Consider the following 27,998-nt stretch of genomic DNA (forward strand, 5'->3'; position numbering starts at 1 on the left):
AATTAAAAAAATTATTTATATATTATATTTTGATTTTTTTTTAAAACGAGTATAAATCACTAAAACTGTTAAAAGTTTCACATTCAAATTTTGTAATCTATGATTTAAAAATTTTGTTATGACATGATACAAATAACTAAAAAATAATATAAGTTAAAAATCTCATTTAATAAGTATCAAAAATAAAAGATATATAAAAATATGTATCATTTTAAATTAAACTATATACCATATAAAAATACATAAATATCTTGAACATTTTTTGATAAAAAATTTGAAAAAAATATTGACAACTTAATTTTTTAAAATATTATAAATTACTTAAGAAATTAATTCCACGGTGAAATTAATTTAGACTTTTTGCTATAACAGATACAAATGATAAAAAAAATATGAGCAAAAAGCATCATCTAATAAATATTAATATTAAAATATACCATATATATGCTACTATCATTTAAATTTAATTATATATCATATCAAATAGAAAAAATATTTTTTCGATTTATAAAATTTATTTATATGTTTGCACCAATTTAATTATATAAGTAGTAGATAATGACTTTTTAATTATTCAATACATATTTATTATTTCATAATATATTGTAAACATATAATATATAAATAATTTATATATATAATGTTCATCCCGCGCAAGGCGCGGGTCTTAACCTAGTTTTTGTTAAATGTTAAGCTAATGTAATTAAGGTAATATAATTTGAATGAACATTGGAGAACGACATTATTAAGGGTGGACTGTCAATGGCATTTGTTGTAAATTCTCTAGGGAAGAATGGGCAGTTAATTATATAGGCTGAGAGTGAATATGGTGCTGCCACATAAGGATGGCATCCCTGTAAATAATTTACACTTGTAAGGTTATATTTTCAAAATGTTTCTTCATTAATAAGAAAGGGATATACAGAACCAATATACGTCAAATAAAACACTCCTAATACAATTTACTGAAGCCAGAAGTGATCCCTGAGTCTCCCAGTCGTGGAAACAACACCTCTTTCTCAATCAAAACCTGGAGATGCGACGTGATCTTGAGGAATGCAACCCACACAAAAGGTGCGCAGCAAAATGCGTATCCGAAAACCGACAATGCTCTAACCACTCCATCAGGGTACCAAGGGAAGGCCATGACAAGGAGCGTCCCGAGGATGCCTATCCATGGAGTGAGAACAGGTAAAGTTGGGAGGAGGAGAGTGTTGATCGGTATAGAGGAGAGAGCAAAAGAAGCCATCAAGTAGAGTGACCAGCCAATGAGTGGGTGTATGGTGTGAGGGATGGTGAAGAACGGGAAGACGTAGGCTGCTACTACAGAGAGAAGTGCGATGAACTTAAAACCTGCTTGGATCGTTGTTAAGTTGCGGTCAGAACGGCGATAACATAGCTTAGTTATGTTAGGACGAGCAAGTCGTGTGACCACTATGATTCCAAGGTAGAACATTGTTTGGATTATGGCCAAAGGCATCTCTGCTGAGTAACCAACAGTGGTGCGACGCTGCTCGTGCCATGAGAAACCGAGTGGAAGAACAGGCCATGACCACCAGTACCATGGCTTTAACCAAACGGCTCCTGGGAATGTAATCACACTGTTTGGTCCACAGGGTATGTTCCATCTTAGTTTAAGATCTGAAAGTAGATAGATCATCATGTTATTAACTTATTACATTAACAAAATATGTATTATTATATTATTCCGTATGTTTAATAATATATAATGTTATACCAAACACACATAAAGTTTTTTAAAAAAATCTTTAAAAATATAATTAACTAGTCATAGAAAACACGATCTATACTATTATTTGCGAAGTAAGTTTTTGGAATCGAGCTCTCATATTGAAAGTTAGAGCGGTTAATATCAATTATACCCTTAATGAATAAAATGTATAACTAAATTAAAAAATAAAAACGAAATTTAATTGATTTTGATTAGATAATTGATTAATATTAAGAATAGTAAGAATTATCCAAAATCTGAAAATATAATTTAAAAAAGAGATAGTTTCTGTATATATTGTATTGTTATCTGAAAAAAATTTTTAGTGAAAAGTTAAAAACATAATTATATAACAAAATATTAATCAAATAAAATTCTTAATTATATAGTTAAAAATAGAATATTGAATTATCCAAAATCTAAAAATATAATTAAAAAAAAAAGATAATTTCTATATATATATTGTATTGTTATCTGAAAAAATCTTCCATTTACAGAAACGATTACTTGGGAGAGACTTACAGAAATAAGAAGCGTCCATTTGGTAGCCTAAGGGAAGTCGCAAGTGGCCACTGAGAACAGATCCATTACTCGGAGGACGAAAGAGAGGCTGGTCAAGAAGATCAGAGAAGTAACTGACAAGAAAGCCTTGATCAGCTCCATCACGATTTTCTCTACCAACTTGTAGCTCATGGAGCATGTCCTTGAACACTTCCAACGACGGTTGCAAGACAAAGAGGCCAGTGTGGAAGATGCAAGGGTTTATGAAGACCGCGCAGAAGCGTCCGCACTGGAACAGCTCGTCGGTTTTCTCAAGGAAGAGGTTATCGGCATCTAGCATTACCACACGGTCGTAATCAGACAATGCCCAAGCGTAGAGCTTGTTCAGAGTAAGCTTGAATCTGCTGTTGAAGTTAGTTTGCCTTCTGTATGGGTTGTCTACATTTTCAACTCTCACTACTTTAGCCCCATCTTCCTCTTCCCTGTTCACACACACACTCGTTAGTATACACACACAAACACTTCGGTGCTAACAACTAGTCTATGCATGCATGAAATGAAAGTAAATATATAGTCAAGGCTGGTCAAATCTAAAAATCTGTTTAGGCGCCTAAACGGTAACTTTAAACGATTTCTCTAGAACAGTTTTAAGAAAATCAATTTAAGCAGTGTCTAAGCGCCAGTCTAACCACTAATATCTCATATCATAATTACCATCTACCGACGTTTGAACCCATGGCAAAATTCGTTTTAGTTCCTAATTAAATTTTAAAGAAGTAATATACATACAATTTATACTTTCTAAATCGCAAAAAACAACAATAATACTAATAATATTTACACCAAATGTTTATAATCTTTAAAATTCAAGAGTCGGCCCAGTTTATAGTTATATATTTTGTGTCTGCATGTCAAGTCTTAGTACTGTTAAAATTTTATAATAGGTTACGAAATTGACGTGTAGACGTTATTGCATGATCTATACAGCAGATTGGCCGGCAATAAAGTAGTATTGTATAAAATTTGACCTTTTGTCCAAAAAAAAAAGTATACAATTTGACCAAAACACGTAGACAGCTCTTTCTAGTTTCCAAAGGATTTTTTCAATCAAGGTACTAAAGTCAATCAACTCTCCTTTCATTCAGTGAATCAATGTACTAAGTTTTTATTGCCTTCCGATAGCTTTCTATCCCCAATACACGACTGCTTCAAATTTTATGGGTGAATACATTGTTGACTAAAGGATCTTTTACTAAGATACTACGGTTTACTAAGATATTGCTTTCCGATATACTGTTTTAAAAAGAAATTGAAAGCTAGCTATACGACACCTAAAAAGTTTTTGAACATTGAAATCTTTAAATTATTTCATTAGCTTAAAGTATGGAAATGTAAATAATAGATATTTTCTGATACACAAAAACGCGTTGGACAAGATATAAACAGACTTAAATGTGTGGGTCGATAACGATAAGTGTCAACAATATTTATCTACTCAATGTTTGATTCTCCCCAACTTTTACTTAATTTCATATTTATAATCCTTACAGAAACGATAAAGAACAAAAATAAAGAACGGTTCCTCAACGTATAAATGTTCTTTAAATTCATGAAACCGATCAACAAGACAAGAATTAAACGATATGTCCAAAAAAGACTACATGAAATAATCAAAACCTATATAGGTCTTGGTCATTTCAAGTCAGTCGTTGTCTCACTCGAACATTTTATAAGCTTCATTCAATTTACACGAAACGAGAAGTATATTCTTAGCTCATCTTGAATAAAAAATATATCATTTTAAAAACCAACGCAGAAAAAAAAACTATTCTCTATTATCTAACCTGCTGTTTCACGCACGCACGATGCCATATTGACATTCATAGTGGAAAATAAAAAGTGTGAAAATTAATTAAAAATTTGTATATTCCAGCTTAGTATTGGTTTGGTCTACGTTTAAAACGATGACGTTTGGTAACGGTCAGCGGAAAAATTTGTGGACGTTAGAAGCAGAGGAAGAAGAAGAAGACTTACAAGGTCTCAACCCATCGGAGAGGGACGTCGAGAGAAGCGATGACGACAAGATCAGCTTCCACGTTAAGATCTCTCAGCGATCTGATCAAGACTCGAGTCGCCACATAGAACTCGTAGTCCCTTGGCGTTCCCATGTACATCATCGTTGCGTAGGCGTTCTTATGCTCCGGCCGCCTCGTCTTCAAACCCCGATCACGTACGGCCACCGCCGTGTTTGTTGTGTCTACTGTCGTTTCATGCAGTTGCAGTAGCTGTCTCTCTCGATATGCTGTCGTTTCGATTACCAAAAGGGACAGAACACAACACAATAACACTAGACCCCTATGCATATCCATTTATTGACTCTGATTTTTTTTAAGGGAACATGTAAATGCATACGCGTATATATATATATAGACGACAATGCATCAAAGAGAGAGGAAGGTTTCTGGGACACTGTGAAAGGGTTAAAAAAGGTATTAATGATGATTGGCCAATGAGATAATTATTCTAGTTATATTTTATTGTTTGAATTATAAGAAGGCAAAATAAAGTTCTTCCAAACTAAAGGGGATTATACAATATTCTCTACATATATATTACCTGGATTGCCTTATTCTTACCTAAAATAAGTTAATTAATTGTAAACTTCCATTTACATAAAAGATTTTGTTATACTTTCCATTCGTATTGGCTTCCAAAGAAAATTAGAGGTGTTTGAAAATTGAAAAATATTGATTTTGAGTTCAAATTTCAATGGTTTATTAACGAGAACACCTTTTACATATATTGAGTCACATTTTTGGACTTAGAGAGATGTGTAACGCTGTTTAGTCTGTAACGCACAAGAAGATGGTGAATTACGGTTTTCTTAATATGTTTTTAATAAACTAAAAAAGGTGAGTTATGTAAGTAACCGTATCATTTTTATTCTATAGTATTTTTGCTTGGCAGCTAAAATTATGGAAGTAGTCAATTTGGACCATGTGGACCGAGCCTTTGGTCCTCTTTGTAAAATGGCAAGTGGTGTGCAATCTCATCCTAAGTTCATTTTATTTATTTATTTTTCTACATAGTTATGGTGCTTAATTCAAAAAAGTCATATTTTAAAGTCAATTCTGTTGAGAAACTCACAACCAAAAATAAGTGGTTTTCTACATAGTTATAGTGCTTAATTCAAAAAAGTGATATTTTGACTTATTGTACAAAGATTAAGAAATCTATTTTTCTAAAAAATAATTTTACATATATAATTAAAAAATTATCCAATCAATTCAAAAAATAACTGCAAAATCTAGTTGGTTATACACTTTTCAATAAAATTAAAATAATATAAATATATCAAAACTCATCTATTTTGAAACAACAAACATCATCTAAAATATCAATTATTATGAAACGGAAGGAGTAGTGTTTAGTAATGATATGGGTTCTCTCTTTTGTGAAAGATGTGAAATACTATACTCCCTCTGTTTTTTTATATATGACGTTTTAGAGGAATTTTTTTGTTCCAAATTATTTGACGTTTTTAATTTTCTATGTAGTACTTATTACTAATTAATACTAGATGACCAATGATATTATAGTTTCTATTTTATTATTGGTTAAATTGTGGTTAGGTAAACAATTAATGATGTTTTTATTTAGAAATTAAATGTTTCTTAATCTATACGCACTATCCTAAAGCGTCATATATTAAAAAAAAGGAGGGAGTATTCTATTGCAGACTTACAAATGAAAAAGTCTATTTTTTTTTGACGTCGTAAAAGAGTCTATTATGTAACAAGTTACAAGTTGAATGGTAACCTCAAAATAAATTATATAAAACAAACATAACAAATATCAATATGATTACGAATGGTAGTCCACACTGAGCCAATAGAATTGTTCAAAAAAGATTGTATTAGACTTCCAGTTGTGGATTGATCAAAAAAAAAGGAAAAGACTTCCAGTTGGGGATATCTATCATTGTCGCATATATGAATTAGCATTTTGATAATAACCCTTTCACATTTTTGTTTCACATTTTGATATATTATTACAAAATATTGCTCGCACTGAAAATATATTATTATAGAAGATTTCATGTTGTATAATTATGTGTCGGCTGTATTAGAATATATTCTTTAATAAAAAAAAAACAAAATATTGGAGGAAAATAGATTAAAGGGAAAGAGGAAGGAAAGAAGGACCGTTGACTGATTAACAATCATACGACTCTTCTCGTGGTTGAAACCGTGTTAGTCCATAATGTCTGTGAAATGGTCTTTAAGATGCTTACATCCACCATAGTGCCTCTTCTAATTCTGTTGACTTGTAACGTAGTTACATTGTATAGTTTATCAACACAGATTATACCATACCTAACTTTTTTAAACTCCATATTCCAAAGGTGGATTAGGTTTATATATGATAAAGATAACGAGTCTATAAAAAAGAAGATGATAATGAGTCTATATACTGACTATTATATTAGATTTAGACACAAAAAAAATGGTCTTCAAAATTGTTAATGGAAACACAAATTAAGGTTTTATTTACATTCTGATTTACATATATAATTTCCAAAGAAAATATTGACAAACTTGTTACTTAAAAGTCACTCACTCAGCTGATTACAGATTAATGTTGAAAACAATTATTCTTTCAAAAAAAGCGATGAAACCATTATGATTTTTTTCTCAAAAAAATAAAAAGAAATAAATCATTATGATTTAGTATCATTTGTCGTTAAGGCCAAGTAATAAACACGTAACAAGTTATCGACTAATTCCAATGTCCGATTGTGTAACCTAGAGTTTCCTTGCCTCTAAAGCAACTCTCACTTAATCTTCATATAAATCTGTCAATTTTTTTCAAATCTCTCGAAGACAATCTTAAATCTCTTTCAATCCCTTTTGCAGTTTGAATAAATCTCCTCAATAATCCACTTCAGTTTTTATGTTTGTTTTCTATTTTCCTAACCCCCACTTGAGCATTAATTAGCTTTGCTTTACATTACCTTGCAAAGTTCACCACTATGTTATCTCCTAACTGTATTTCTTAAGGTCCACTAAAGGCCCATAACATATGGCCTACAAATAAAATATGGGACTCAATAAAACAATTTATAAAATAAGTTGCCAAAAATAAAAATTCAAAAAGATATCAGGGACGAAAACAGAAAGTAAAAATGGACTTGCGATTCAAGCAAGGGGGTCAAAACCGTCAAAGCAAAGCTTAAGCCGAGAGAGAGAGAGCAAGCAGCGGCGTAGTCAAAAACCCCTTCACAAAACCCTCCGGCGATTCCGATTCGATTCGAATGATGGGCGACGAAGCAGCAGCAGCACGAACCGGTCCCCAGAACAGAGAACTCTACGCGCTACTGAATCTATCCCCGGAAGCCTCCGACGAAGAAATCAGAAGAGCTTATCGCCAATGGGCTCAAGTCTATCACCCCGACAAGTCCCCGTCTCCTCTGGTTCGTGTCAATTACTCAAAATCTCATCTTTAGTATCTCCCCTTTTATTGATTCGTTGTGTGTTATCAGATGAAGGAGGTAGCTGAGGAGAACTTCAAACGCATATGCGAAGCGTATGAGATACTCTCTGACGAGACTAAGAGGTTGATTTATGATTTGTACGGTATGGAAGGGTTGAGTTCGGGGTTGGAGCTTGGTCCTAGGCTGAGTAAGGCTGAGGAGATCAAGGAGGAGCTTGAGAGGATTAAGAGGAGGGAGGAAGAAGCTAAGAAGATGGCTCATTTTATGCCTACTGGTTCTATTTTATTCAATCTGTCTGTGCCTAGTTTTTTAGAGGGTGATGGCATCATGAGAGGGTACTTTATCTCTTACTGTCTCTTTGGTAGAAAGTGCTTAACTTAACCTTGGAGTTAGTTAGTTAGTTACTAGGCGGGAATGTTTCTGTAGCATGTGGTTGTTGAGAAAAGATTTGATCTTGCGGTAGCTTTGTGTTCTTTGCAAGTTTTGGTGTCTTTTTTGGTAGCATGGTTCTTGATTTGGTTGCTGAACTTGATCTTGGAGATACTTACTAGCTCGGAATGTTTCTGTAGCATATGGTTATTGAGGAAAGATATGATCTTGCGGGTAGCTATGTGTTCTTTGCAAGTTTTGGTGTCTTTTTGGTAGTATGGTTCTTGATTTGGGTGCTGTACTTGACCTTGGAGATACTTACTAGCTCGGAAAGATATGATCTTTTGTGTGTATTGTGTGAGATTTTTGGTGCTCGACATTAAGCTTGACGCTTGAGGATTCTTTTTTAAGGTTTTATTTATAGTAATTATTGGTCATTGATGCCCTTTTTTTTGTGGTTGTTCAGAATGGTTATGGCTAGTCAAGTGCAGTCTCAGCTATCAAAAGATGATGCTGTTGCGATTGCGGGGAATTTAGCAGCAAATCAAAGGTCTGGTGGTGGAATTGGTACTGTCATTCTGAGACGTCAGCTTTCTCCAGTTTCATCCATAGAGTTCGTCGCTTCAACGGGTCTGCAGTCTCTTATTGGAATGCAGACAACACGGTAAGGCTCATGAGTTTTCCAGTCAATATGTTTCTAGGCAGGTTTAGCTGACACATTATGTTTTTTTGTTGTTGTTGGGGACAGTCAGTTGTCCATACATTCGACTGCCACTATCAATATTTCAAAGTCTTTTAGTGATGGTTCCATTAACCTTACCAACACTTGGACTCGGCAGCTTTCGGAAACTTCAAGCGGAAATGTATGTTCTTCTCTGTTATGGTTTTGAATTGACCTTCTAAGAGCAGTTTTCTCGAGTTTTAAATAGTTTCTTCACTCCAGATTGAACTGGCACTGGGTATGCGATCAGGAATTACAGTAGGATGGAAAAAGAGAGACGAGAATGTATCTGCTGGTGGTGATTTGAAGGTACGCTCACTTCCAACTTGTATTCTGACTTTTCTACCTCGACCAAGTATCTTACTTTCTCTAGTTGTGATCTTGCTATTACCAGATTGAGACTGGTGGACTCGGAGCTTCAGCACGTTATACTCGTAAACTTTCATCTAAGTCTCACGGTCGAATTGCAGGTAGAATTGGAAGGTATGCGTTATTAACATATAACTTTGAGCAATCTAATGTGTGATAGATTTCTCATTTGACTTGGGATAAGTTTTTAAAACTTTTTCAGCAATGCTCTTGAGATTGAGGTCGGTGGTGGAAGGAAGATTTCTGAGTTCAGTACTGTAAGAATGATGTATACAATAGGACTCAAGGTATACTTATCTTTAAAACTTTTCAGGTCCATCTTAGCTATTATGAAATCTGCTTATTTCCTGTGTTTTGATACTTTTGTTTTAGGGTGTTTTTTGGAAACTTGAGCTACACCGTGGTGGTCAAAAGCTGATTGTTCCTGTGAGTGTTACTTTCTTCTTCTTCTTCTTCTTATTCTTAAGAATAAGAACAGAAGAAACTTTGTTTAAACCTCTGGAGTAGAATGTATGAATAGACCTTAACAAATCCATGACGAGTATCATTAACACGTGCAGGTTCTGCTCTCCGCATATATAAGTCCAGTATTTGCCACCGGAGCATTCATTGTTCCAACATCTCTTTACTTTTTGTTAAAGGTGAGAGTGATTGAACCCTCTAAATAACTACTTCTCCTCTCTGGTTATATGGTTTTTTGCCTTACAAGAGTTTCTACTCTTGGACGCAGAAATTTGTGGTGAAGCCGTATATGCAGAAAAGAGAAAAACGCAAGGCCTTGGAGAATACGGAGAAAACTTATGGCAAGGTGATGATTTCTTCTTAGTTTGGTAGCTTGTGTTCTTGTTATGAAGTTTTTATTCTTAAATTGTGTGTTTTAGGTTCGGGAAGCAAGGAGATCAGCTGAGAAAGCACAGCAATTGCTACAAAACGTAGCCACGAGGAAGAAAAACCGGCAAGCTGAAACAGGCGGGCTCATAGTAACAAAGGCCTTGTACGGTGACGCAAAGGCCATAGAGAAAAGACACGAACACTTGGAAGAAGAGGTGGAGTCGGGAGTCATTGACGTGACAGTGCCCATGAACTTCCTTGTGAGTGACTCCGGGGAGCTCAAGCTCCACGAGGGAGTGAAGAAATCAGGGATCATGGGCTTTTGCGATCCATGTCCCGACCAACCTAAGCAGCTATACGTTGCCTATACTTACAATTCTCGTACTTTTGAGGCAATTGTGGGTGACTTTGAAGAGTTGGTTATACCACAAGCTGGCCAGTGAGTATGAAAACTTTGTTGTTTTAATTATATACGCATAAGTTTATTTGGGGTTTTGTAACTTCCAGTGTCATGTTTATTGATCACAACTTGCCTTTGAGGCTCCTTTTTTTACACTTTCATTTTTCAATAAATTAAGCATTCTTGTTTGCTATGAAATTTAAATTGATTTTTATTTACATATGTAGTTTATTGTCAAATAAGTTTTGTTTTTTATTGATAAATTAGAAATAAAATTACTGTAAATCAAGATGTTTAAGATTTAATGACATTATATAGCAATGAATGATGTCACTTTTGTAGCTACTAGCTTTGGTGGAAAGGTTAACCCAAAAAATATAAATTAAACATTGACCATGTGAACTATGTGTGTTACATACCATCACCCTGCAATGATATTAATTGATTTGTACCACTATTGATTAGTGTAATGAGTTTGGCAGTAAGTGACGGAACTTAAAGTGTATTTGGACATAAACAAATGGAGAATATTGAGCGAAGGAAGAGGTTTAGTGGTCGGAAAAAGCGTTTGGCGTTATGGGAGAGAGTTTGAGAGGCGACGTTCTTCACTTGTTGATGAGAAACCAAACGTGGTTTAAAGTCACCTCGTGCCATGACCTGCTTGTTCTTCACATCAACCACATATTCTTCTATTCCTGTCAAATCCCATTTTAATTATTGAATTTCATTACATAATATCGATTATGACAAATAGGATTAAACAATAGGTCGTGAATGATTCTAATTAGTACTTCTTAAGAGAGATTAAGGACGAATGTAAACGGTAGGTAGCAGCCAAGGAATTAGCATAACTAAAGATACTTTATTAGCAAGTTGCTTGTGGGTTTAATAAATAATCCTATTTATAAACACATTTATTCATGAAACACATATTTGGTGGTAAAATGTACGTAGAGAGCTCACCGGTCATCTTGGAGACAATCTTAGAGACTCTGTCTTGACAATGGTCACATCCCACATCTGCGTTTACCACTATAACTTGAAACTGAATTTTATTCCCCATGTTAATATTTTGTTTAGCATGTTTCTATATACATGTTGCTTTAGTACTTTACACTCGAACTAAAAAGAACAAAAATAATAAAGATCTTCTCAAAACACAAGTTGACTGTTCAGTTTTGAAAGAAGAGAAGAATGATCATGAAGATGATTGCAATGATTTGTTGTTTTTCCTATTTTGGTGTAAAGATGCATGAATGATTGGTTAAGAGACGAATGTATTATGCATATGACGTACCGAAGGAAGTGAGAGTTCCTCACAGAGCATGAGGGTGCGCAGCCGCATGGCCTGCATCGCCGGCTCCTTTATTTCCGTCCCACGAGGCCGGCTTGCTGTAAATATATCTATGTAATCTGCTTATTCGTGTATGTAAAGGGTTCTTATATATGGTTGATCATTAGGCATGGAGGCTTTGACCATTTAAGAAAGGAATGTATGTTTTGTAATATATGTATGTGAGGAAGACATTCAATTCGTCGTACACTATTATATTGAGAACTCCATCTTTACACGTTTCACCCACAATCTATATTATATGATATAAAATAAGATTTAATTTTACAACAATCATGGATTAAAACCAAACTAAAGGTTGTTCTAAAATAGTAGCAAGTAGGATTAATAGCAATTTGCCTGCATAACGAGATAAAATTGCTTTCTACTTTTTCCAATAATTTACGGAAACATGAGATTAAAAACGAAAGAAAGAACAAAGAAAATGTCAATGAGGAAAGTCTATTCTTCAAAAAGAGAGTTAAGTTACACATTTTGGTTTTATTATATAAGGATGTATGAGTTTGCCAGCCCAAAACCTCTGAACCATTTTTTAAAAATAACCATTTTGTGAAAGTCGTAGACTTAGTCAAGATGATGTTAATTGGTATGCAAAGAGAACATGTCATAGCCACCGTTATATTTTATGCCTTACTTTTTTGGTACACATCAATTGGAGAGAAAACTTGTCGTTCAAGGATCTACGACTTTCACAAAATGGTACTTTTGTCCATTAAAACTTGCTATTTTGTCTATCAAAAACTTATCAACTAAAATTGGTAAAGTGCATGTATAGTCTACCACAAATAATTCATGGACAAGCTTTCAGTTGTTTGGTTCTTTATAAACAAATATTAGTGACAAGTTTTGATAGATCAAAACATCATAAGACAATTACCCAAAAAGTACCAATTTATAATTGTATTTTGTAACTTGGAAAAGCATAATGGGTAAAAAACCATCGCTTCAATATCATCCATACATATATGAAAGACAAACCTTCGAAATGAAGTAGTTTTCTCTAAGCAATACATGGCAGTGTATGATGAAAGATTGTATTGAACAAAGCAAAGCCCCGGAGGGACATGTTTTATAGAAATTTGAGAATGTAGCATAATGTGCAAGTTCCTCTTCTGATGCAAACATGGATACAAAATCACACTCTGTAAATCTCTCAGTAAAAGAAGAAGAATAAGAAGACTAGTATCCTTTGAATTTTAGTGACAAGTTTTGATAAACCATTACTTCAAAATATCATCCCTTAATGTATGAATCGAACACCAAACCCTCTAAAGGAACACGCAGTTTTTCTCTAAGAAACACATGGTAATGTATGATGAGAAATTGTACTGAAACAAAGCAAGCGTGGAGGCAAGAGTATGCAAATTCTTATTCCTGATCAAAACTCTGTAAACTCTCAGAAAATCAATAATCCTTTAATCAAACAAGATATTCAGAAGGGTTTGTGGTTATTACATCTTGCCAAAGAAACAAAAATCCAAAGAAACAAAAAGATTATATGATCATGACATGTACAGTGAGAGCTGTGTTTAAATCAGTATAAATAAAACAAGAATTGAAGAGACCATTAGAGTCCCACTGACAACTTCAATGGATCCAGAACATGTCAAAATACAATCAAACCTTTTGAAGTTAAATCAACTTCCTAGTGAGAAATCAAAACCATGCTTGGAGCCACCACCTCCCTGTCTCTACATGATCACCTACACATTTCACAACCTCAACAGATTAGCAACGAAACATAGCTAGATCCAATCCAACAACAACTGAGACAAAACCTCTTTAAAGTTTCAACCTTTAGATTCCTAAACAGAGCATAACGAGAAGAAACCCTAAAAAGATCGAAACTTTAATAAAGGGTATCAAAAAGAGAGAGAGAGAGAGAGAGAGAGTGGTGGGTACCGAATCATTCAACGTCGTCCTTCTTGGGTTTGCGATAGTTCTCCTCGATGTGCTTGGCGACGACGAGACTGGTGTTTGTGAGCTTCCTGATGTTGGGTACGTTGTAATTCTGAGCCAAGTACACGCCGAAAGCAACACCCGTCAACAGGGAGAAGCAGCTCTTTATTATTCCCATCTGATCTCTCCTCCTCCTCTCTCTCTCTCTCTGCAACTCTCTCTCCTTCTCCTCAATTTTTCAGGTCAACAGAAAGAAATAAACGAATTCGCGGGTGTTATAAATAAATATTAATAACTAAAGAGCCCTTAATATTATCTTTAATTACATTTTTAGCTTCTTTCTTCTCAGAATGATCAGAAACACCCCCACACATCGAATTGTGTCTTTTTCAATCCAAGTATGAATGATTTGAGGATGTGTGACTGAGTGTATCACTCCTAAGCATCTCTTTTTATTCCATATCAATACCATTACAACTAGTTTCCTTAGACTTTGTATCACTCCTAAGACCATCTCTATTCAACCTCACTTGTTGTTTTGTTAGTTTCTGATTACTCTAGGTAGAAGATATGTTGATCTTATAAGTGCCAGTATGATAAATCTTCTGAAAGAGATGTTGATAGTATGATATTTTTTTTTATATGAGTGTATCTTCCAACTGTATGCTGGTCTATCTTTACGTATACATAGTTGAGTTTCTCAGCTGTAATGAGCTGAGTTAAAAAAAATATAATGAATTTACAAACTAAGCACATCTGTAACCGTAAGTATTGTTGTTTGGCTTTTCAGCCAGAAGAAGTAGCAGCAGCAGCAGCTAAGACGTATCTACTTCTTTAACTCTAGACATCCGTCGGAACAAGCTAGGCCTAATCCCGTCTTCTAGCAACTTCTCCACTTCTTCAAACTGAAGACCTTTGGTCTCAGGCACAAGCATCCATATGAACACCAACCCTGTTGCTGAGGACACTGCAAAGAGAAGGAACGTTCCTGACGAACCAACCTCGTGAGTCAGTGTCAGGAATGTCTCACTCACGATGAGATTCGAAGACCAGTTTGATACTGCAGCTATTCCTCCTGCCAGCCCTCTATAGCGAAGAGGGTATATCTCAGAGTTGACAATCCATGGCACTGTCCCCATACCGGGAGCGTAGGCGATGATGTAGAGGCCGAGGAAGATTATGGCTAAGTAACCGAACTTGCTGGGGCATCCGTCTTTGAAGTATGTTCTTCCTTTCGAGTGGCACAATGACTTCATGTCAGCAGACAGAACAACACATGCTCCAGGTGCATACTGTCACAAATACATAGGACTTTATTTAGCTACCACCAATGTTCAAAAAATTGATAGGCGGTAGTTAGGTGTTTAATATGAGATTATTGATTAGTCGAACGCCTAAGACCGATTTTTTTTTAAAAACGGCCTAAAAAAATTGTTTATTTAAGTCTGATTTGCCGACTAGGCGGCGCCTGGCTACTGTCTTGGTATTAGTTTTGATTAAAGAGACATTTTATTTACCTCTTGTGCTTTGTTGGAGCAGAATCCACAATGTGATCTAAGACAGTTCATACAGTTCCAGTTAGATGGAGAAGCCTTTGAGGCTATGTAGGGAGCAAATGCCTGACAAGTACCATTCGGCGCAAAACTTATGGAGTCTCTCGTATCAATCTTAGGAGCTTGCTTTGAGGTTTCAGAGAAGACGGCCGCTAAAATGACAAGACAAGATATAATACCAAACATGGAAATGATCATGAGCTTGCGCCGACCGTAACGGTCTACCAACATCATACTCACTATCGATCCCAACGCGTTAAGACCAGAAGTTATAAGGGACAGAGCCATTGCTGTCTTGTTTGAAGCGTAACCTGCAAACTGGAGAATAGTGGGACTATAGTACATGACCGTGTTGATTCCCACAAACTGCTGTGCCACCTGGACGGTGATACCAGCTGCAAGGCCGTGGCGGACGACGGGGTTAGAGAGAGCGCCTTTGAGTTTAGCGTAGAAGGTGTGGCCGATGATGTCTTCATCAGCCTTCTCTGCCATGACTGACTCTTTGAGTGCAGCTATCTCAGCTTCAACTTCCTCTGCGGGGTAGATTCTCTCGAGGACGTCTCTTGACTCAGCCTTCATGTCGTTTCTGTAAAGCCAGCGTGGAGACTCTGGTAGTGTCAGCATTAAGCAGAACTGAATGATTGCTGGAACCGCTGAGACTCCCAACATCCACCTCCATGTCCCTGGTGTCTACAATCACTAAGTTGTGAGATTCTTTCAAATCTTGAAACATGCATGCATATTCATTAGTTAGTTTACGCATGCGGGTTTGGTTAGTTCGGGTTTTCGGGTCGGTTAGCTCGGTTCAGCCGAAATTTCGCCTTATTTAACCGAAAAAAATCAGTTAGGTTAGGTTTGGTTATCGGTTAGTTTGGTTTGAAAAGTTTCTGCCGAACTTAACCAAAATTTTTAAAATTCGGTTAAATTTCAGTTTAAATTTGTTTAAAATCGAAAAAATTGGTTAGTTCAGTTATCTCATTTAAGAATTTTGTTAGTGTGGTTCAGAAATTTGGTTAAAACCAGTATAGTTTGGATGTTTTTTTTTAAATCCAAACCGAACCAAAAACCAAAATTTTTAACTGTCGAATCAGACCAAACTGAACCGGAAACCAAAGATTTTGGTTCGGTTAATAACTGCATGCCTAAGTTAGTTGGTTGGTTTGCTTACATGGATGAAGGCGAGGTTGATGAGGTAAGACAGAAACTGTCCTCCAGTAATGAGAAGTCCATTGGTACTAACCAACGCGCCTCTGATTCTCGCTGGAGACATCTCCGAGATGTAAAGAGGTGAAGTCATGGAAGCCATACCAACTCCAAACCCCACCAAGACTCTACCTACGATGATGACCCACGGTGCAGGAGCAAGGGCCATCACAACAGCACCAACCATGAAGAGAACGTCAGCAATGAGAATGGACGTCTTCCGACCAAACCTGTCGTTGTACCATCCTCCTACAGCTGCTCCAACAATGGCTCCAGCCACGGTCATGCTCACAATCATCTCCTGGAGCCATCTCTTGTCGTCAACTACTTGAAACTCCTCTCTGATGTAAAGAAGAGCTCCCGCGATAACACCCGTGTCGTAGCCGAAGAGGAGACCTCCTATACCGGCAGAGAGAGCTAGCCGCATGATGTAAGGTGTCTCCCATGTCGTCCTCCACACCTCTGTGAAACGTATCTCTTCTGTTTTGGCTATTCCACGTTCAACCATCTCTGTAAGATAAAAGCTCCAAGAACGTTTTCAACGATCGTTAGATGCTTTGAAGAAATGAGGTAAAGAAGAGAGAGTTCGAAAAGGATTATAATAGGAGTGAGGACATCAGGTTCTACCTTCAGTTATTAAAGATTAACTTAACAGTTGGCACAAAAATGGTAAACTGTTTTCTGTGAATTCAACATGCCAAATCATTCTCTACATCTTGTTTGAACAACTACTACCATACTATTTTTAGAACACAAAACAAAACTGACGCAAAATAATAATAACAAAATATAAATTAATTTATTTTCCTTGCATATGCATAACACACATTAAACACAAATTCTAGAATGTCCAGTTGAGCTAATTGCACTTGGTAATCTTTCCATTTATAATCGCCTTAAATTTCTCTTTTAGCTGCTGTCTCTAGTCATATGGCTGAAGGCTAGAAGTACTTTCGGGTGGGGACATCCGCGGAGCATTGTAACCAGGAAACAGCGTAAAGCAGTGTTTAGGTCTAACAGAATCTCTGGAACCTAAGAGAACACTTCAGTTAGTGTGAGTATGAAGAATTTGCTAATTTCAGCAAGCCTGATCAGTAGGTCTAACAGAAGAACTTTAACACGAACATTATTGTTATAATAACAAGTCTTATTCTAGAAACTTAAGTTTCAGTTAGAAAGAACAAAGGAATCTAGAACTGTACTAAGAGTGAATACAAGTAATGACAGGTCTCACATGGTAAAATTCATCACGAGAATTTTGAGAAACGTTTCGTAAACCTGCTTAACGTGGATTAGGATTTCGCCAATTTGCAGAGCACAGTTATTTACTCTACCACGACTCTACATTTGCTTGCCTACATCGAGCCACGTGAGAAGAATACAACATCATCAATATCTTCTTTCACATTCTTTTTATACTGTTGTCCATAATCAATAACACATTCCACGTTAACTTCCTTTTGGAGAAACTAATCACACAATGTTAATTGAAGATCCAATACTAATTTGAAATAACGATTGAGGTACTACGCCGCCGCTAAATAAATGGTTCTTAGGATATACACATGCTGAAATCATGTAATCCAAATTCTACTATATTTTGGAAATACTGGTCAATTAAAACCACCCAGTAGTTAATGATTTTCATTTTATTTCTCACTATTAATAATTTGTGCATTCAGCAAAAGATCAAGCGACGATGAGCCACTTGAGAACCCGAAGAAAAAAACAGCAACCAAATATACGTTGCTCATTGAAGCCCGACGAACACCTTATCTCCAACCCCAACCACGACAGCCTCAAACTAGGGACTTAACGAGTCAACGGTCTTTTCAACATTATGATAAACAAATCATTACACCTCAATTCACAAAACACTTTAAATAAGCCAGATGACAAAAAAAACATCCGAAGATGAAAGAGGTCGGCCTCATGAAGATAAATTTATCAACATAGATTATTTAGACATATGCTTGTCTTTATCAAATTTAATCATTGGCCAATCGAAAACATAATGAATACAAAAAAAAAGTAGGACTCAGCATATGGGTGGTGATATAACAGAATGGTCGGCAAATAGGCTTTTTACAGCCTATGTTACGACGAACGAGACCTTAGTATCAATCGTCACTGTCCATAATGTAAACAAGTTACAAAACAAAGAAATATCAACATGAATATAGGGAGGTAATCTCAGTAAAGCCAGCGTTTTTCACATCAAAGTAATAAAACTCAGACGGTAATTCCATATTTTAGCGATAATCATCATCAATCACTCCCCAAAAAATTGATAATCATGACATTCATAATTTAAAATGTAATCGCCATATTGGCCCCAAAGATCACAGGATCCACAGGTTCCTATCAGAAAGGCGAAACACAAACATCTGTTTATGTCCAATGTAGCATCGACGATCACTGCTAAAAAGCTATCGCAGACGTGGCATCGAACAATTAATCATCAAAATCAAATAATGAAAATATTAAAAACCCTCAGAAACCCGTTTAAAATCAACCACAAAGAAACGGACACAGAAGCTAAAAGAAAGTACGGTTAAGACAACCCGCACCGAACAACTTCAAAACCGTTCCGAAAAAAAAACAGATTCGGTTAAGAAGAGTGAACGGGAACGGAGAAATCAAAACCGGATGCATTCTCCGGTTCAGTCCGAATCTAGGTTTAATTGTCATACGGCACTTCCTATCTTTGGGAATTCTTCTTCATCAGGCAAATTTAATCAAAACATAAAAACAACTAATAACCATCAGCAACCAAAAGATAACATCACAAGCAATACAGACCGCATCAAGGTTACATCATTTAAATAATGACCATCATTTGGTTATCTCTCTAACAAATATCAAATAAATTAAAAAAGGCTCAGAAATAATATGGGTAGAGATGGTTATCAGCACGAATCAGAGTGGTGCATGACATTCTCAATCATCACTGCCTTATTACAAAACTAAAAAACACTAACGGTAATAACAAATACTAAAGCCTCAGAATTGCAGAAGTAACATCAATAAATAATCAGTCCCGAAAGATGGTGTTCTTTTTATAATCTGATCTCCTCATTGGCTCTAATAAACACTAATTATAATGCAAATAAAATGAAATATAGATCTCATGGCCGGCTCAAACGGTAAAAGCAGCGACGCCGCTCCGCAGAGCAATGGAATATGAGAGCCAGTAACGTTTGGACGGAGAAGCCGTGAGGCTCCTACAACGTCTTCGGGTTACAGTGTTCTTTTATGACGTTTACTCTTGGATTATGCAATCACGGTTTTTAAAGATTGCTCCGTTTGAGTAAATGATCCCTTGGAGAGGGAATCGCGTCAATAACAATGAAATCAAATTTACTATAGAGATAAAGCTAACAAAGACTAACAAGGTACTGTTTGAAGGAGGAGGAAGAAGCGGTGATGAGAAGATAATTCGTTCGTGATGTTTGTTATATATGAAGAGATATTAGGGCAACTGGAAGCCCTGGTGATTATTCAGACCGCCTTAGTATTGTACTAAACGGGCTTTATGTCATTTAAAAGGCCATGATAAATGTTAAAAGCCCAAGCCCATTACTTGCTTGTTTTATTTGATTGTAGTTGTGGGCAATAAGACCCACAAGCCCTATGGATTTAAGGTAAGTGATTGGATTATAGGTTTTTTTTAATCGAAAGCTTTATTGCTTTAGAGATTTTGGCAGTTTTAATCACACTCTACGGTGTACTGGAGTTTTGCATATAAATCCTAGACAAGCTCGTAGCCTGTTGAGGAAAGGTTGGTGAAATATCAAATAGTTGTGATCATTATAACGCGTATAGATTGTTACAGTTAAGACACAGCTATATATTGTGACCAAAAAAAAAAATGACACAGCTATATACATGTCAAATAAAAGAAGAAGAAACCTAAAAGGTTAACACATTTAATGACCTTCAAATTAATAGTGACAATGATTTGTTGTTTTATAAATCGTATTTGCCATCATTAGTAAGGTTGTGCGGTCCTAAAAAGAGAGTACCAACTAAACTTTTAACCAACCCGCATGCACCAGCACCATACCACACCATAGTTCACCAACCCCACAAATCGGATACACTGTCTCATTACTCATTTCACTCCCACTTCCCTAAACCTTTATGATGTTTTGTACAACTTTCTTAATAAACTAATTTCCTCAATCACACACATGATACTATACAACTGAGTGATCATTTATGAGTTCGAACATTTTCAATCCTACTCAATTTTCAACTTAAAAATAGGGTTCAGATTTTTTTCTTTCAAAATTCAACATTACCACATTTTCCTATTTATAATAGATTAAAAAAGAGAATACTTAAAATTTTGAATAATACATTTATTTTATACTCATAAATCCACTATTCACAAAATAAAACAGAATTGGAATAAAACTCGACTTAGTTTTAAAGTTCTGAGATAAAAAAAAAAAATGGAAGTATGCATTGGAGATGATTTTGAAGACCTTAACGTCCAAAATTGATTTATATCTCCATCTCTCACATAATAGGATTCGAGATCTTTATAAATATAAAAATGGTGTTACATAAAATATTTTGTGGAATCTGTACGAATCTTCAAAATTAATTTCATTGGAAGTGAATGATGAATCTTTTGCATCCCTTGGACGTTTTTCTAGGAGAAAAAGAAGAAGCTCGTTCGTTGCACACACAAAAAAAAAAAAAAAAAAGCTCACTTTCATCTCTACGTCTCCATCTTATATATTAAAACAGAAGTCACAACCTTGATTCATGTGTGATTTTTTAAAAAATGGACCTAATGGACCTATTCATAGAAATTCATACTATATTTTAATTCAGACTAATAATAAATATAATTTTTAAAATATTTTAATCATAGTATCTTTTGATATCTTTTCATTTTAAATATAAATATATTTATTTTAAAATTTTAACAAATCTGTTTAAAAAGATATTTACAAGATCTTCATTTTTGAAATTATATTTAAATATTTTCACTAATTTCTAAATTAGTTTAAAATATTATTATACATTAATATATTCAGTTATATAAAATGAAAAATAAAAAAATCTATAATATTTTAGTTATTATATAATCATAATCAATCATATTAAATTAAAATTATTATATTGAGCTAAATATAATAAAATTATATTAAATTTATATATTTATATATTTTATTTTCGTAACTATAAAATATTTATGTTTAAAAATAAAATCTAATATGTTGGTAAGATGGGTTAACATTATCAAACTATATAATACAAGTATAAAAATTAACATGTATTTCTTTAAAGTTAATAATATAAAATCTTTGTAACTACTTTAATCATAATATATTTTTATTTTAAATATAAATATATATTATATTTTAAAAATTCTAATAAATCTGTGTAATATTTACAATAACTTAATGTATTTTAAGTTATCGTTTAGAAATGAAAATAAATAAATTATATCATATTTTATCTACTTTTATAGTCATGATCATGTTAAAATATAATTATTATACTAAAATAAATATGATAAAATTATATTCAATTGATAAATTTATAAACTTTATTTTCATAAATATAAACTATTTATTTAAAATATAATATGATGATAGAACGATTTAAAATTAACAAACTATATAATACATGTCTAAAAATTAACATATCTTACACTTTTATATATACAATAATAAATTATCTAAAATGAATAAGCATAAAAATATTGGTAAAAAGAAATCCAGTTTTGAAATACGGATCAGAAGTTAGCATAAATTAAATACAAAATATTTTTTAAATATATTTTCTGATGAATATATTAATTTGCTTAATAACTAAATGCAAATACAATAAGATAAATATATAATAAGAAGTGGCAAATACATAAGGTTTAAACAATTAATTAATTATAACATGTAAATTATAAAATTATTTTATTTAAAATAGTTATATAAATATTTAAGTATATGATTAACATTAAAAATATATACCACTTATGTTCTAAACAATAATTGATGTATAGAAAAGTGAAAACAAACACCCGTGCGGTTGCACGGGTCAAAATCTAGTCTTACATTAATAATCGTGTGCCCTTAAATGCCGTTAACCTCCAACGCCCATCGCACAATAAAAAATATCGTAATTTAAGACTGTAGTTTATTAAAACACGTGTATGGGACTAGGGATGTGCAAATGGTTTTGGTTCCGTGGTTAGTTTTACTAACTTGTGGTCCACGGCACCTCAGCACCTTCGCTTCATCTTCATATTACTCATCCCTAGTCAAATGATTAACAAACTAGTCTACCTTCAGAGATAGAGACTCGAGTCACGGGCACCACTAATCTCTAAATAAGACTGTTTCAACTCTAGACCTTTATACATCATAGTCTCTGTCAATTAATGTTTATTTATTTTCTTAAGCCACTAGCTGCTTTAAAAGCGACAAGGAGCCAACGACAAAACCAATGTATGTCTGTATCTTTGGTTTCCCACTGAAGTTTTGTCTTTCTTTTATAAATCATCAAGATTACAGATAAAAAGATAAAGTTCTCTAGGAAGCGGAGCCAACGTCGCCGGAACCAAAATGAAGATCAACGAACGGAAAGTGAGACTCACGGAGCTGATTCTGAGGTGTTTAGTGTGTGTACTCGCTCTCGTCGCTGCGATTCTCATTGTCACAGATACTCAAGTCAGAGAGATCTTCACCATCCAGAAGAAGGCGAAGTACACCGACATGAAGGCGCTTGTGTAAGCTCACGACAAAACCCATCACTCGATAGGTTCCAAATCTTTACCGACAATTTACACTTTCAGGTTCTTGGTGGTCGTCAACGGTATGGCCGCGGCTTATTCGTTGGTGCATGCGGTTCGTTGCGTGGTGGGTATGATGAAAGGAAGCGTTTTGTTTAGTAAGCCTCTGGCTTGGGCTATTTTCTCTGGAGATCAGGTTTACTCTGTTTCTTGCTTTTTGGTCTTTGTAGAAGAGGAAAAAAAGACAAGTTGTAGCTTGTGTAAGTGGTATTGTCAATGACCTTTGTTTATGTATGTGTAAGCAGGCGATAGCGTACTTGACTGTGGCGGGGCTTGCAGCAGCGGCGCAGTCTGCAGCCTTTGCGAAGCTGGGTCAGCCAGAGCTACAGTGGATGAAGATATGCACAATGTATGGGAGGTTCTGTAACCAAGTTGGTGAAGGGATTGGGGTCGCCTTGCTTGCTAGTATTGGAATGGTTATGGTCTCTTGCATTTCAGCTTTGGGTCTCTTTCGTTTGTATGGCGGTAACAAAGCCTGGCAAAGCTCACCATCACGGTGGTGAAGGCAAAGGAGAAGGCGAAGGCTCATAGGTCTTGGACTAATCTTGTTTGTGGAAATTGTGTTAAATTATTTGTGGTGTGTTCTCACTTTCTCTCAATGTGTATACCGTCTATTACTATTGTCATGGTCTCATGCACAAATAATCATCAAAACTGTAGTTTGGTAGCGAGTCTGTAAGTGTGTTAAGTTGTTCAACAAAAAAAATGAATGAAATGGTTTAGTCTATTATAGGTTTTTAACCAATCAAACAGAATTTCAACCACCTATTGGATCATATAATGATGATAGATCATCATCCAACTTTTAAAGTTTTTAACTTTATTTATCAAAAACAAAAACGTCGCCAGAACCTAATTAATGGAGTAAGTTATATATAGACGTGGCTAAAAACAAGGCAAATTATATATAGAGTTATTAGTTATAGACTCAAGGGCATGCAACTTTTTAAAAAATTATTCCTCGTGTTTTTAGTTAAGAAATAAGTCTCTTGTTTTTTAAAAGAAAAGAAGAGACTTAATACGGTTTGGGGATCAGATGGGGAAGAAGGTGGCTTTGGTGTTGTCATTGATGTTGCTTATGTCTATGAACTCGGTGTTGGTTTCTGCTGAGGAAGCACCAACGGTTGGACAGAGGATAGACGCAGCCACGAACGATGTTACCAAGTTCTTCAATGAACATGCTGGTCCTGCCGTCGACACCGTCTCCTCCACTGCCAAATCCGTCTACAATTGGTTTGGTGATAAAGCTAAGTATGTTTTATAAACCCTTTTTGCTCTTCTCTCTTTCCTACCTTTCTAATTTACATGATTCAAGATTCTGTAACACATTGAAGTTTTGTTGTTGTTACCTTCTAGCATGTTTGTTTCTTTTGTAGGGAATGGGGACTCTAAACGATATGTACATGAGTTGGGACTTGGGACTGGAAACACTTCATGAATAAAAATTTGATCTCTATGTACTACTTTAGTTAAAATGAACATTTCGTTATTCCATGTTTGTCTTCTAAGTTCAAATAACTGCCACAAACAGAATCATTCACATATACCATCATATATATGCATGAAAGATGGGCTAACGTGGGAACACCAAACAGAAGGTCCAAGAACAGCCATGAGGCCCAGATATATATCTCTCTTTTTTTTTGTTCAAAGATATATATATCTCTCTAGGTGCACTATTATATGAATAGAAACAAAGAAAAAACAATTCACTAAAGTGGAAGGAAAAAAAAAACTTGAAAAAGGTGAAGAAAGAGATAAGTGAGAGGAGGAAGAAGTAATCAAGAAGAGGAGGAGGGAAGTGAGTGGTTGGCCAGGAAATGTGAGAAGAGGAAAAAGGCTAGACGAGGCTGTGACAATGGCACCTCATGACCCGCAGCTCTAACCGTTGCGTACGTTAGCAAGCCACCCTCGTAAACCTGGCTCCACCCTCCCACTAGGCCATGTGAATGGTACCATGGATACCACCTTTTGCTAGTCTTCAATTTCATCGCATTTATCGAATGCCTCGTCCCACTTAGTGGCAGCACTCCGTCCGAGTCCCCACTATATACATATAATTCCACAAAATTATATTAAAAAAATGTTAGAGATCCCACATCAAAAATAATATTAATTTAAAATAAATAGTAAAAAAATATGGATGAGTCCATAGTTGTTTATCAACTATGATATTTGTTTTACTATATATACGTAATTAATTATTCTACCTGAATATCCAAATGCGAAGATGAGCTTGAAGAAGTTCTTTTAGGATGGGAAGCATGGACTTGGGTGAGTCTTTCCAGTTCTTTCTTATCACACGACTACAAGAGGTCCAAGAAGTGCGGTTAAGGCGGGCATGTAAGGCTTTGTGCACATTTGGATCGTTCATATACTTGCGTGTGTATCCCGTAACGCACTCATCGTTCCCTCTGTATCGCCATGCTTGCCTCCACTCATTTGATGATGAACCTTTGGTGCATGCAGGGCGATCGATGTTGTAAGGATCAATGTCACCAAACTCAGAGAAGGCTTGGTTCAGGGCATTGTCGCAGTTTGGTTTGGGAAAGAGGATGGTGTCGTTGAGGCACCATTTGGTCAGTTCAAAGTAGGTTTCGTCCGATATGAGCCCATGGTTCCACCAGTACTCACGCATCCCTTTGTTGTCATTGTAATCATCCACCAGAGGATTCCCCATCTTTCATTTTTTTCATTTTTATATATTCTTTCATTTTTAGTTTTCAATAGTGTTTGTGGTTAATTTCAAAATGAGTATATATATATATATATTAAATACTTACCAGGATCCCTTTTAGATTGATAATGGGAGTTTTTGTACCCTTGTTACGGTTGACGATCAATTGAGCTAGCTGCGGAATATAATGTCCTAGTTGACCACCAACACACAACAAAATCCAATGCAATAAGATCAAATTGTCATTATTGACCACTAAGCATATCATTCATACGGGTAGTATATGGTAGTTCTAGCTGCAACGTCACAACATTACAATATTCGTATTCATATGGTATCATCAAAGACTTAAGTTGGCCACAAAAGAAAAGTCAATTGGGTTGTTGTGATTCTCCTTATTTGGCTATATTTTATAAACCCCATTATTTCTCTAATATAATGCCTTGTTTTTGTGCATGAACGTCGTGCTACGGTACTAAATATCACCATCATTTGGTTCAACTGCTTAATATTGTAGGATCGCAAATGTAGAAATCTCACATGACAAATAATAAGCCTTATAGCAAATAATGTATTAACAAATAAAATAAATAAATAATTAGGAATTAAAAAGTAGCTAGTAATTAAATGAAGGAATATATGGAAGTACCGGCATAGCTCTCGCCGGCGATGTAAAAAGGTCTTTCTTTATACTCAGGAAACCTCTCCATCCATCTCACCAAGAATCTATATGCATCTTCCCCTGTCCCCACATTTCATAATCCATATCATATATATTAGTTAATAATGTAATTAATTAAAAACAATTTATTATAGTATGAAAATTTACAAGCTTATTGTATATAAGACCTGTCCTCTTGTCTCCCACGGTTAGTTCGTCTGAAGAAGTGTTTGTGTAAGAGAAACCAACTCCCGCCGGTGAATCCAAAAACAACAGGTTTGCGTCTGCATACATTATTTACTGATTTATATAAATATAACTACTAATAAATTTGATTAACTAAAGAATACCTAGGTTCCAAGCATAGGGATTTAGACGAAGAGTCTTTCCATCTGGATTAACCCGAAATGGACCGACCTCCTCGGATGCACCGTACGCAATGGATGAGCATCCAGGACCACCATTGAGCCATAGGACTAGGGGCTTAGTGTCACTGGGCTTAGGGGCTTCGGTTAGCCAGTAAAATAGAGCGCGTCCGGCCGCTGAATTAACAGTAACGTAGCCAGAGAATTGAGAGAAATTGAGGTTAGGAGGTTGGCCTGGCAAAGAGAGGATCATGTCCCTCATCTTTTGCTCCTTAGCATCTTCACTACTACTCATGACTACGTCTAGTAATGCAATGATCATGATTAATAAAAATATACTTTGATATAGTGTTACCAACTTTCTGCTTCTTGTGATCATCATCATCAAAGAAAGAGAGTTTTTTCTTGTGTGTGTATTTTAGTTTCTTGGTTTGATAGTTTCTTGAGAATCTCTCATTTCTCCACCTTGGTGAATTTATAGCTTAGAAAACCGAGGGTCGTTGTCAACTTATGCCATTTTTAGGGATCATGTGGTGTATTAAATAGTTATTTATTCTGAAACTGTATGCCGCCTATTTCATCTTGATAGTTATATTATGTTTATTTTATTAACTTTAATCGTTACCTAGTCATTGTCATAACAGTAAATTCAGGTTTCATGATTTGATGATGAAGGCGAATTATTTTAGCTATATATAATAGCTTTGACTAATTAAAAGCTAGTACATATTGCTTGCTTACACCGTAATTTAGTCATGTATTTCACATGGAGAGGTGTAGACGTGTATCTTATAATATAAAGTGGGATTTGCATGACCTTATAAATTAACGACAATCATTTAAAATTCATTTATCACAAATAACTTTTAGTTTAATGAGTTGGTTTAATTGGTAAGCTGATTTTGTTTGACATTTAATGGCTTGTCTGTTCATATTTTTCACTTTTAGTTTCACCTAATGCTGATCTTGTTGGACCATAACAATTAATTTGTGTTCCCTTTTGTCCAAACCCTTTTGTTTCAGTCTCCTACATTATTTTTGCTGTTGTTGCAATTCTATTA

At 35.1% G+C, this 27,998-nt stretch overlaps 8 protein-coding genes and 6 non-coding genes across 14 annotated transcripts; 3 read left to right on the forward strand and 11 right to left on the reverse strand.

The window, feature by feature from the left end:
• Window positions 1–884: 884 nt before the first annotated feature.
• LOC106366961 (putative glucuronosyltransferase PGSIP8) lies at window positions 885–4,651 on the reverse strand. The gene is made up of 3 exons (XM_048778493.1): window positions 4,268–4,651; window positions 2,255–2,715; window positions 885–1,641 (listed from the first exon to the last, which is right to left on the reverse strand). Exons 1-3 carry the CDS (start codon window positions 4,600–4,602, stop codon window positions 953–955), a joined length of 1,485 nt encoding a protein of 494 aa, XP_048634450.1. The 5' UTR covers window positions 4,603–4,651; the 3' UTR covers window positions 885–952.
• Window positions 4,652–7,430: 2,779 nt separating this feature from the next.
• On the forward strand, window positions 7,431–10,639 carry LOC106366960 (chaperone protein dnaJ 13). The gene is made up of 11 exons (XM_048778492.1): window positions 7,431–7,706; window positions 7,776–8,062; window positions 8,563–8,760; window positions 8,845–8,959; window positions 9,040–9,126; window positions 9,212–9,300; window positions 9,389–9,473; window positions 9,559–9,612; window positions 9,747–9,827; window positions 9,917–9,994; window positions 10,068–10,639. Exons 1-11 carry the CDS (start codon window positions 7,548–7,550, stop codon window positions 10,458–10,460), a joined length of 1,626 nt encoding a protein of 541 aa, XP_048634449.1. The 5' UTR covers window positions 7,431–7,547; the 3' UTR covers window positions 10,461–10,639.
• Window positions 10,640–10,798: 159 nt separating this feature from the next.
• LOC125608231 (heavy metal-associated isoprenylated plant protein 17-like) lies at window positions 10,799–12,300 on the reverse strand. The gene is made up of 4 exons (XM_048778224.1): window positions 12,279–12,300; window positions 11,715–11,830; window positions 11,381–11,462; window positions 10,799–11,112 (listed from the first exon to the last, which is right to left on the reverse strand). Exons 1-4 carry the CDS (start codon window positions 12,298–12,300, stop codon window positions 10,913–10,915), a joined length of 420 nt encoding a protein of 139 aa, XP_048634181.1. The 3' UTR covers window positions 10,799–10,912.
• An 865-nt stretch (window positions 12,301–13,165) lies between these two features.
• On the reverse strand, window positions 13,166–13,904 carry LOC106364496. Its single transcript, XM_022718867.2, has 2 exons — window positions 13,674–13,904; window positions 13,166–13,474 (listed from the first exon to the last, which is right to left on the reverse strand). Exon 1 carries the CDS (start codon window positions 13,846–13,848, stop codon window positions 13,678–13,680), a length of 171 nt encoding a protein of 56 aa, XP_022574588.1. The 5' UTR covers window positions 13,849–13,904; the 3' UTR covers window positions 13,166–13,474; window positions 13,674–13,677.
• Window positions 13,166–19,860, reverse strand: LOC106364495 (probable inositol transporter 3). Its single transcript, XM_013804056.3, has 4 exons — window positions 16,392–19,860; window positions 15,188–15,913; window positions 13,674–14,962; window positions 13,166–13,474 (listed from the first exon to the last, which is right to left on the reverse strand). The coding sequence occupies exons 1-3, from the start codon at window positions 16,932–16,934 to the stop codon at window positions 14,486–14,488; spliced, it is 1,746 nt and encodes a 581-aa protein (XP_013659510.2). The 5' UTR covers window positions 16,935–19,860; the 3' UTR covers window positions 13,166–13,474; window positions 13,674–14,485.
• On the reverse strand, window positions 18,461–18,562 carry LOC125608438. The gene has a single exon (XR_007339334.1). It is a non-coding gene; the product is annotated as a small nucleolar RNA Z43 (small nucleolar RNA).
• On the reverse strand, window positions 18,618–18,698 carry LOC125608506. Its single transcript, XR_007339396.1, has one exon. It is a non-coding gene; the product is annotated as a small nucleolar RNA snoZ7/snoR77 (small nucleolar RNA).
• LOC125608452 lies at window positions 18,740–18,879 on the reverse strand. Its single transcript, XR_007339346.1, has one exon. It is a non-coding gene; the product is annotated as a small nucleolar RNA snoR2/U65 (small nucleolar RNA).
• On the reverse strand, window positions 19,091–19,156 carry LOC125608456. Its single transcript, XR_007339350.1, has one exon. It is a non-coding gene; the product is annotated as a small nucleolar RNA U49 (small nucleolar RNA).
• Window positions 19,304–19,382, reverse strand: LOC125608509. Its single transcript, XR_007339399.1, has one exon. It is a non-coding gene; the product is annotated as a small nucleolar RNA Z221/R21b (small nucleolar RNA).
• Window positions 19,425–19,511, reverse strand: LOC125608480. The gene has a single exon (XR_007339370.1). It is a non-coding gene; the product is annotated as a small nucleolar RNA SNORD96 family (small nucleolar RNA).
• Window positions 19,861–22,616: 2,756 nt separating the features above from the next.
• On the forward strand, window positions 22,617–23,961 carry LOC106366959 (CASP-like protein 2B1). The gene is made up of 4 exons (XM_013806638.3): window positions 22,617–22,890; window positions 22,979–23,171; window positions 23,238–23,370; window positions 23,480–23,961. Exons 2-4 carry the CDS (start codon window positions 23,008–23,010, stop codon window positions 23,735–23,737), a joined length of 555 nt encoding a protein of 184 aa, XP_013662092.2. The 5' UTR covers window positions 22,617–22,890; window positions 22,979–23,007; the 3' UTR covers window positions 23,738–23,961.
• Window positions 23,962–24,201: 240 nt separating this feature from the next.
• Window positions 24,202–24,776, forward strand: LOC106363051. The gene is made up of 2 exons (XM_013802859.3): window positions 24,202–24,485; window positions 24,611–24,776. Exons 1-2 carry the CDS (start codon window positions 24,271–24,273, stop codon window positions 24,624–24,626), a joined length of 231 nt encoding a protein of 76 aa, XP_013658313.2. The 5' UTR covers window positions 24,202–24,270; the 3' UTR covers window positions 24,627–24,776.
• Window positions 24,777–24,885: 109 nt separating this feature from the next.
• Window positions 24,886–27,509, reverse strand: LOC106364494 (serine carboxypeptidase-like 28). The gene is made up of 6 exons (XM_013804055.3): window positions 26,923–27,509; window positions 26,761–26,856; window positions 26,561–26,653; window positions 26,018–26,103; window positions 25,445–25,914; window positions 24,886–25,280 (listed from the first exon to the last, which is right to left on the reverse strand). The coding sequence occupies exons 1-6, from the start codon at window positions 27,320–27,322 to the stop codon at window positions 25,016–25,018; spliced, it is 1,410 nt and encodes a 469-aa protein (XP_013659509.2). The 5' UTR covers window positions 27,323–27,509; the 3' UTR covers window positions 24,886–25,015.
• Between the last annotated feature and the right edge of the window lie 489 nt (window positions 27,510–27,998).

Source organism: Brassica napus, chromosome A4 (genome assembly GCF_020379485.1).
Source record: "Brassica napus cultivar Da-Ae chromosome A4, Da-Ae, whole genome shotgun sequence".
NCBI classification, from domain to species: domain Eukaryota; kingdom Viridiplantae; phylum Streptophyta; class Magnoliopsida; order Brassicales; family Brassicaceae; genus Brassica; species Brassica napus.